Source organism: Salmo salar, chromosome ssa28 (genome assembly GCF_905237065.1).
Source record: "Salmo salar chromosome ssa28, Ssal_v3.1, whole genome shotgun sequence".
Taxonomy (NCBI): domain Eukaryota; kingdom Metazoa; phylum Chordata; class Actinopteri; order Salmoniformes; family Salmonidae; genus Salmo; species Salmo salar.
This window is the reverse complement of record NC_059469.1, coordinates 19885371-19895215: the sequence shown is the minus strand read 5'-3', so window position 1 is coordinate 19895215 and position 9845 is coordinate 19885371. Positions and strand designations below refer to the sequence as shown.

General features: G+C 43.2%; 1 protein-coding gene across 1 annotated transcript; it reads left to right on the top strand.

Annotated features, from left to right (window-relative positions):
* Window positions 1-544: 544 nt before the first annotated feature.
* LOC106589657 (ATP-binding cassette, sub-family B (MDR/TAP), member 10) lies at window positions 545-8100 on the top strand. Its single transcript, XM_014179899.2, has 13 exons — window positions 545-1488; window positions 1713-1913; window positions 2065-2267; window positions 2804-2938; window positions 3106-3252; window positions 3480-3615; window positions 3783-3878; window positions 4024-4233; window positions 4339-4418; window positions 4531-4711; window positions 4927-4970; window positions 5067-5101; window positions 5286-8100. The coding sequence occupies exons 1-13, from the start codon at window positions 1062-1064 to the stop codon at window positions 5536-5538; spliced, it is 2148 nt and encodes a 715-aa protein (XP_014035374.1). The 5' UTR covers window positions 545-1061; the 3' UTR covers window positions 5539-8100.
* The last annotated feature ends 1745 nt before the right edge of the window (window positions 8101-9845 follow it).

The following is a 9845-nucleotide window of genomic DNA, read 5'->3' as shown; positions in this document are numbered from 1 at the left end:
CTGTGCGTGATTTCCTGCAAGACAGGAATGTCAGTGTTCTGCCATGGCCAGCGAAGAGCCCGGATCTCAATCCCATTGAGCACATCTGGGACCTGTTGGGATGGAGGGTGAGGGCTAGGGCCATTCTCCCCAGAAATGTCTGGGAACTTGCAGGTGCCTTGGTGGAAGAGCGGGGTAACATCTCACAGCAATAACTGGCAAATCTGGTGCAGTACATGAGGAGGAGATGCACTGCAATACCTAATGCAGCTGGTGGCCACACCAGATACTGACTGTTAATTTTGATTTTGACCCCCCCCCTCTTTGTTGAGGGACACATTATTACATTTCTGTTAGTCACATCTGTAGAACTTGTTCAGTTTATGTCTCAGTTGTTGAATCTTGTTATGTTCATACAAATATTTACACATGTTAAGTTTGCTGAAAATAAACGCAGTTGCCAGTGAGGACGTTTATTTTTTTGCTGAGTTTATATGTTTCTGTGGAAGATGACATCGATTAATCGAGTTCGCTTAGCAATGTCTTTCAAAGTTTTTCTTATATCGTCGGCCATTGATTTCCGTCAGGGACTTTAACAAGAAGCAGCTTGGTTATTTTCCGGGGGTCACCTTTTCTATTGAACAGAGCGGTTTTTCTTTTCGTAGAGTTGTGCACTTCTGACAGTCGGTTACCGTTAGGCTGCCTTGTCGCCTGCAGATTGTGTCGACATGTCACTCCTATCGACAGACATATTGTTGTGACAGGGCGCTCCCAGCGCGATAAAGATAACTTCGCCTAAATGTGGCTGTTACGAACAGATAATGATGAATAACCGCCAGGAACCCACAATATAATAGACATTATCATTTGTCGTTAGTGTTGGCTGGACACGAAGGAGGACGTTGACCTAACTGTGTTCTTATGTTGGAATTCGCTGGCCTCATCGTATGTGAAATGTAACATGCTCGTTCGCACTTTCTTGCTATGTTCTGGTCATTTGGTAGCTAGCTGGCAAAACAACGCACTGGAGTTTGTTTTTCTTGCTTTTATGTGTCTGAGTCGCTCACTAGCTGTCTTGCAGAATGGGACTGTTGCTGTTGCAGTTGTCAAAATGTCCAGGCGTCGCGCTTCACTCCCGTGTACATAAACTATTTTGGTTAGAATGCCAGACGTCCAGGGGACAACGAAAGGGGCGAGAGGTGAGTGGGAAAAGGTTCGAACCTGTGGCACGCTCTTCGCTTTTACACCCGAGGAGATGTAACTCTCTTGTGCCCTGTGTACCACTTAGACAGTTCACCATACCCCCCCATTTGTTGAGGAGGTCATGGACAACAACTGTAAACTTGGCCAACTACAGCTCTTCAACAGACTCAAAACAAGCAACACAACAAGAAGTTGACAGCAAAGATCTGCAGTCAACGGAAACAAAACAATCCCCAACTCGGATACCCACTGAGGATGTCAAAAGGATTTTACAACTTGCCCACCCTGAGCGCTTGCGACTGTCAGGTAGGCCATGTCATTTAAGGTCACCACAGGGATATCTTCGAAAATGACCACTGAAATAATGATGTTATCACCAACTTGTGCCTGTGGAGGGTTGACTAAATTACATAGTTTATTCCTTACTTGGGCCCTATTTGTTGTCATGAAAGTTTCCCTTTTTAAACAATAATACAGTAACGATACTTGTTTTGATTCTTATATTTTATTTTCTATACTATCGTCCTCAGCGGCTGTGGGCTTCTTAATGGTCTCCAGTGCTGTCACAATGTCGGCGCCCTTCTTCCTGGGCCAAGTCATTGACACTATCTACACCAGCTCTTCAGAGGACTTCAGTGCCTCCCTCCGCTCTCTGTGTATCATGCTCTCAGGGGTATTCCTTTGTGGGGGCGCCGCTAATGCTGCCCGTGTCTACCTCATGCAAATCTCAGGTGAGCGTCACCGTTTGCTTTCAGTGCATGCAGAGTGGGTTTACATATTAAACAGATGTCCATCTCTGGATTTTTTTTGTTATGACTATCGTGACTTTGATGCCATACAGAGGAACTAATCAAACATTTCAAAAATATGTGACTCTTGCAGGGCAACAGATTGTGAGAAATCTACGTGTATTCCTATTCTCCTCGATTCTGAGGCAGGAGGTGGGTTTCTTTGATAAGACCCGTACCGGGGAACTCATTAACCGCCTATCTGCAGACACGGCGCTCATCGGCCGCTCCGTCACAGACAACCTTTCAGATGGGCTCCGCGCTGTCGCCCAGGCAACAGCTGGGGTCAGCATGATGGTGAGAAACAGCCCTCTCCCCACATTTGTTTGTAAAGGGTGTGTTAAAGTCCATTCTACTCTGTACTGGGATCAGTTCTAAGATTTTGAGTCACATGGGAATGCAAGTTGTATTCAGATGTAAAACTGGTTTGACATTAGGAAGATGTGATTTTTCATTCTTTCATGTACAGCTTTCCTTAGCGGTTCCATTGTTCTGGTTACTGTCATTGTTCTGGTCCCCCTACATAGGATCTGGTTTGACCCAAGTTCTTCATGTTACAACAAGTATATTTAGAATTTGAGTTAATTCCTTGAGTTTCCTCCTTGGTTACTATATATTCCTAGGATGTAATTTCTAAAAAATATCCTAACTCATTTATCATAGTAAATATAGTACAGTTGAAAACATTCATGATAAATATGTTCACACATCCTCTCCAGTCGTTAGTGGCTTTACAGGTTCAAAATCCCTTTATAAAAAGGTAACCGAGCAGGCTTAAGACTTGAGCTGAATTGCCTCCTCACATTTCCTGGCACCTCGTTCTCTGCCAACAGTTTTACGTGTCACCAAGTTTAGCAGCCTTTGTGCTGCTGATTGTGCCTCCTATGGCTGGCCTAGCTGTCATATATGGGAGATACCTGCGCTCCATATCCAAACGTACACAGGACTCTCTGGCTGAGGCCACACAGGTAAGACGAGACCCGTTCTAACTGCACAACATTAGTCATTACTGAAGCATTGTTGCGCCGTAGATTATTCTCCAAGCAGACTACATAGACACCAGGTTTTTTAATCATACTTTTTATTTTTTATTATTGAAACCAATTGATCGGACTGATACTGTGTTGTCTTGTAGTTGGCAGAAGAACGCATCAGCAACATGAGGACAGTTCGGGCGTTTGGTAAGGAGCTGACAGAGGTGGCCAAGTATACGGAGAAGGCCAACTATGTTCTCCACCTGGCCAAACAGGAAGCCGTTTTGAGGGCTGGCTTCTTTGGCGCGGTGAGCATCCAACAATTCAATGTTGCCCAATGTTCCCTAAAGAGAAATGGAGTGGTTGTTAACATTTTCTCAGTCAACGTTAGTTGAAATGTAGTCAAGCCCTTTTGGTCTTTTGAAAGACTGGAACCACAGAGTTGTGCGATCTGTGGTGGAAGCTTCTGCTTTTATGACCTGTGTTTCTTCGGGGGTCATTGGGTTGTAACTGGTTTTGTATGAGTGTCTTTTAGACTGGACTCAGTGGCAACATCATCATCCTGTCAGTGCTGTATAAGGGAGGGCTATTGATGGCCAGTGAACACATGACTGTGGGAGAGCTCTCTTCCTTCCTCATGTACGCCTTCTGGGTGGGCATTAGCATTGCAGGTAGGGCATATATAATTGTCTCATTGCCTTTGCATTCTGAGGAAAACCCCCGCTCATTAATCAATGAACAAATCACACTGTTAGAATTTCCATTTTAATAAGAAATTGATTCTCTCTATTCCCTAGTCTGTCTGAGCAGCTGTTTAAATGTCTGTTTCGTTGAACAGGTATGAGCTCGTTCTATTCTGAACTGATGAAGGGCTTTGGCGCAGGGGCACGGCTTTGGGAGCTACTGGACAGGAAGCCCGAGTTCCCCCTCAATGGTCAGCATCAAGCCCTGCCATTCTAGACCACACTGCGAAAGCATTGTGCAAAAAACCTTAATTACATCACACTTGTCTAGTAGTCCTCTGCATCTAAACTGGCATGTAAACTTACATGTCCATGTTCCTCCTCATTTCTCTGAAGAGGGTATTGTGCTGAGGCCGGAGCAGCTTAAGGGTCAACTGGAGTTCCAGAATGTCTCCTTTGCCTACCCAACCCGCAAAGACGCCCCCATCTTCCAGGACCTGAGTCTCTCTGTGCCTGCTGGCTCCGTCATGGCCGTGGTAGGGCCCAGCGGATCGGGCAAATCCACTCTGGTCTCCCTGCTGCTCAGGCTCTACGACCCAGTTGCAGGTGAGGACTACAGCTGAGGACATCTCTTACAGCAGCTTCATGTCACTGTATGTCTTCCATTTCATCAACAGTCTTCTGATTTAGAGATCCTTTTTTGCTGTATAGGTGTGATCACTATCGACGGGCATGATGTGAGAGATTTGAATCCTTATTGGCTGAGGAGTCACATTGGAACTGTTAGTCAGGTAATTGGTCACATGACTATTATTAGTAGGCAATATGTTCCCATTGTTGTGGCTAAGTTGTGCTTTGACATGTGGTCTAACCCTGTGGTATTCTCCCTCTGTGCGTCTGCAGGAGCCTGTACTCTTCTCCTGTTCCATTGCTGATAACATTGCCTATGGAGCGCCCGACTCTGGCACGGTCACAGTTCAGGAAATCCACCGGGCTGCACAGATCGCCAACGCTTATGAGTTTGTCCAAGGTTTCCCAAAAGGCTTTGACACTGTGGTGGGAGAAAAGGGTGTTCTACTGTCAGGTGAGACAAATGCATGCATATCAGGAATTTTCTTTGATTTTGTGATGTGATTATGTAGTTGATAGGTGTTCCTAAAAAAATAAATTGTAATGGTGTTGGACTTCACTGGGCATTCTCAAACCGGAATGATCTAACTACAGAGTTATTGTTCATAACTAAAACCATCGCTTCTTTAACAGCTTTAACGTAATGACTAGTTTTGCTTTAACCAACAGGTGGTCAGAAACAGAGAATTGCTATTGCAAGGGCTCTGCTTAAGGTAATTTTAATTACACCCGATTACATGCATCAACAATTTTATGTTTTAGTCAAATGGACAAATGTTGTAATGTATGCATTCTCTCCCTTCCCTCAGAACCCCAAGATACTTCTACTTGATGAGGCTACAAGGTAAGACACTGACTGTGCATGGTCTAATCACATTTTACATGAGTCGCTCTTCCTCCATTTTGGACAGTTAAGCAAGGTCATTCAGCTGGGTGAAGCAGGGTCAAACAACCCAATGACATGTGCGCTATAACTCATGGACCTCTATTCACTTTTGCCCCCTCTTTTCCATCCCCCTCTTCCTCAGTGCTCTGGATGCAGAGAATGAGTTCCTGGTACAGGAGGCTCTAGAGCGGCTCATGGATGGGCGCACAGTGCTGATCATCGCCCACCGCCTCTCCACTATCCAGAACGCTGACGCCGTGGCTGTGCTGGACCAGCGGCGTGTGGTGGAGTGTGGTCAGCATGCACAGCTCCTGGGCAACCGCCAAGGCCTCTTCAGGAAGCTGATGGAGAAACAAGCCTTCCTTCAAGAGGGGCAAAAGCAAGCGTTGCGTTGAAAAGAGCTGTGGTAGGGGAGGGGGGGCCTTAAATGTAGAGAAACTGCCTTTAGTTGTGTGGTGATGTGCTAATCACGCTGCGCTCTGCTACACTCCTCAGTCTGTCAGTGGTGTGTGTGAATCAGTTTAAAGCTATTTGCAAGGAAGCATTTGAATATCAACTGGAACATGGATGATTTTAATATTGCAGAGCCATCTCGTAGCGCTGACGGGGATTCATTTTGAGACAGCCAGTAGGTTTGGATTCTCTTCTTTAGGACACCCAACTTGAGTATCATTCTTCAAGCTGCAATATGTAACTTTTTGGGTGACCTGACCAAATTTGCATAGAAATGTTATAGGTCAGTCACTCATTGAAAGCGCAAGTCTAAGGGGTAAATCTGTTCTATGTGTGCTATTTCTATGCTTCCTGTTAAGTTTCGTTTTTACACCTTTTACTTTCGGTTTTGTACACCAGCTTTAAAAAGCTGTAAATTATTCTAAAAATATATTTCACAGTGGTTTAGATGGTACAATGATTCTCTACACGGTGCTTCCTAGTTTTGTCACACAAACTGAAATTAAGCAAACTATTAGTTTCAGCCACCAGGAAATGGCGGCGCGAGTTCTGCATAGTGCATCTCTGAGGTTAGGATATGCAGAAAATATGAATGACACCAAAACTTTGAAGTACGGCCTATGTCAAGTAAATATTATAAATTAGTCACTATGCCTTTTCAAGAAAGCAAAAGCTGTCTTTTTTGTATTAAATAACTATTTACCGGAATGAAAAAATATACACTCAGTGGCAAGTTTCTTAGGTACGCCAACCCTTTCTCAAAATTGGGTCTTGCTTTCAGATAGTGAGTCACGTGGCTTGCTATATAAAGCAGGTGGACTGTCATCGAGGCAATAAGTTATTGTTCAATTGAAGGTTAGAATGGGTGAAACGATTGACCGAAGCGACTTTGAGCATGGTATGATCGTCGGTGCCAGGCATGCAGGTTCCAGTATATTAAACCGTCGGCCTCCTGGGCTTTTCACGCACAACAGTGTCTAGGGTTTACCGAGACGGGTGAGACAAACAAAAAAACATCCAATCAGCGACAGTCCTGAGGGCGAAAACAGCTTGTTGATGAGAGGTCGATGGAGAATGGCAAGAATAGTGCAAGCTTACAGGCAGACCACAAACAGGCAACTAACGGCGCACAACGACATCTCGGAACGCTCAACTCATCCGTCCTTGTCACGGATGGGCTATTGCAGCAGACGACCACACCGGGTCTCACTATCAGCTAAAAACAAGAAGCAGCTCCAGTGGTCACGCAATCACCAACACTGGACAATTGAGGAGTAAAAAAAACATTGCCTGGTCTGACGAATCTTGATTCCTGTTGCGTCATGCGAGAGTCAGGATTTGGCGTAAGCGGCGTGAGTCCATGGCCCTGGTGTCAACGGTAGAGGATGATGGGGGTGGTGTCGGGAATGTTAAGTCCCTTGATAACAATTTAGCAATGTTTCCATGCCCTGAAGAATTCCGACTGTTCTGGAGGCAAAAGGGTGTCTGACTCGGTACCAGATCGGTGTACCTAATAAACTAGCCACAGTGTGCATTTATTTGTAACAAGTTATCCAAAACGTGAAGCTAGCATTGTCAATTATGTAGGCCTATTTCAAAGACAATGGCAAACATACAGAGCACTGATATACAAGGAACGTTGACATAAATGTGGATGATAATCAAATATCTTACATTGCAGTTGATAAAGCAAACAATAAACCACCACTGATCAGTTATCAAAATTATGTGCATATCCATGCAAATCTTATGCTATTTCACCTATTTGACCACTGGCTATTATTTCATTGATGGATTGTATGCTGGATGTTTGATTTACATAAAATACAATCACAAAATGAATCTTCAAAGATGTTTTTGGGCCTTCCATTGGTACCAATTGTACATTTCTGAACATTCAATAGGTAGAATTTGACCAAATCCAGGTTATCTTGACAGTATGACTGAAAGAAAGACCTTGTAGACTTTTAGTATTTGGATTTAGAGTTCAGCACAATCCTTTATACTAATGGGATATGTAGATTTTAACATGTGTCATTATAAGCTCACAGTATCAAATAACATTTATTTTCCTATCTGACACTGGTGAATACATTTTTCTCACTTACCTGTGACACTGGATGTACTGTGCCTGGATTGTACTGCAAAGAAACATTCACTGCTCTGTTTTGTGCAATTTTGCTCCTCACATTTGAATCTTGGATTCAGTAGTCACCCTTGTGCAATAGAAAGGCAAAAACAAGAATGGTAGGGAGATTTGAATTAACATTGAGCTTCAACCAATGCCATACCAATGTTTTTGTGTGTAAGTCCTATATAAATGTTATCTACAGAAGGCTCCTGGGTAAAATCACTATGTTGTAATAATGTATTCAAATATGATATTTTAATGATTTTGTGTGCTAAATTATTAGGCCTTTGTGAAAAATAAAATCTTATATTCTGTGATTTCCTTTTGAAATATAAGCCCATTAATAAAGAACCTTACTATGCAGGAAAAGTTATATTAACTGTAAAATGTTTTTTATATTATCTCAGACTCAGTCATATCTTCTCAGAAAATATTTCCTCTAACCTAATCTCTTGTGGACAGATGAAATGGCAAGAAAAAATGAGGAAATGACTAACTTTCGCAAGATAATTTTACTTCTGGGTAACCGAAATTACCAAAAGAGGGTACTATTAACCTATTGTTTTCTCTCTCCAATCTGTATGTGTTTAGAAAAGTTATATATCAACTGAATTAAATTCTAAATGTTCAGTCGAGACAAATGTGGACCATCCAAATAAATTCCTTGGATTTTTGCCTCATCCATTCTATTCATACACCTTTGTCACCTCTTTCAGTGTTCAAATAGATCAGTTCAGTGCCCATGACATGCACTGGCGTTGCGTACCAGACACCTGCGCTGCCCCCGCAAGGCAGTAACCCTTCAAAAAGTCTGTCATAAAGCTTTTTAATTTCAATATGTACTAGGAAGCTAAGTACTTATTTCTTGGTGTCAAATCACATATCTACCGTAGCTTTGATTGGACTGATCATGTCAACATCATACTTTCAAAATCTAGGCTAGCAGTCTAGACATCTTCAAAAATCAAGCCAACAATCTACTGGCAAATCCTGTTCAATATGAAGAGAAATTATAGATAAAACGTATCGTTGCTCATCAGCCATTGGACATAAACATTACACAACAAGTTGGAAATTGCAAATTCAACAATGAGTGGTTTGGAAGGAATCAGTGGCTAACTGCAAGTGTTGCAAAGCAATCACTAGCCTGCTACTCAGTGGAGAGGGTGTGTGGTCCAAGTCTGGGTTTAAGGGTCTCTTTTCAAGGATAAACATTCACATGCAACACCATGGGCCAGACAAGGTTGAATACATTGGCCATGCTGTCAATCCAGAATGACTTCTGCCGCATTCAAAACAACTGGAAACTCGGAACTGGGAAATCTCAGACGTCAGTGAGTTCAAGACAACTGGGAACTCAGGGAAAAAATGAGCCCCGACTGGGAAAATACATTTTGAACAGTCATTCAAGTCGGGAACTCAGGCCTCTTTCTAGAGCTCCGACCTGAAGATCACTGATGTCATGATTCAACCTTGTTTTGTTTCAGAATTCCCAGGTGTCTTTTTTTTGTATTTTACCCCTTTTTTCTCCCAATTTCAATTACGATCTTGTCTTATCGCTGCAACTCCCCAACGAGCTTGGGAGAAGCAAAGGTTGAGTCATGCATCCTCCGAAACTTGACCCGTCAAACCGCACTCTAACACTCGCCCGCTTAACCCAGAAGCCAGCTGCACCAAAGTGTCAGAGGAAACACCGTTCAGCTGACGACTGAAGTCAGCCTGCAGGCACCCGGCCCGCCACAAGGAGTCACTAGAACGCGAGAAGCCAAGTAAAGTATTTATCCTACGGTTATGACTTGTGTACAGGGAGATTACTGTAAGAACGGTCCATGTTCTGAATTCTGTTCCTGTACATTTCAAAAGTGCTGAACAAATAGTTATATTGACTACGTCCATCCTAGCTCGCTCATTCATGTCTTAATCGAAATTACGGATTGCCTCTGATCAACTGACAAACATCTCAATTGTCAGTAGAATCCACATTTGTTTAAGCAAGTCAGCCATATCATCTATGTTTTTTAAAAAGGCAGTAAATGAGGCTGAATTAACTGTTTCGCTGCCAGACAAGGCTCCGCTGATAGCCAGGTGTAGCATTGGTAAGGATTCACTCCACTCCAG

Bases quoted from the DNA above. Each gene is read 5' to 3' on its own strand.
- LOC106589657 (XM_014179899.2), top strand. From the start codon at position 1,062: ATGGGACTGTTGCTGTTGCAGTTGTCAAAATGTCCAGGCGTCGCGCTT. The intron at 1,489-1,712 runs GTAGGCCATGTC...TATCGTCCTCAG, and splicing joins TGAGCGCTTGCGACTGTCAG to CGGCTGTGGGCTTCTTAATG. The intron at 4,971-5,066 runs GTAATTTTAATT...CCCTTCCCTCAG, and splicing joins TTGCAAGGGCTCTGCTTAAG to AACCCCAAGATACTTCTACT.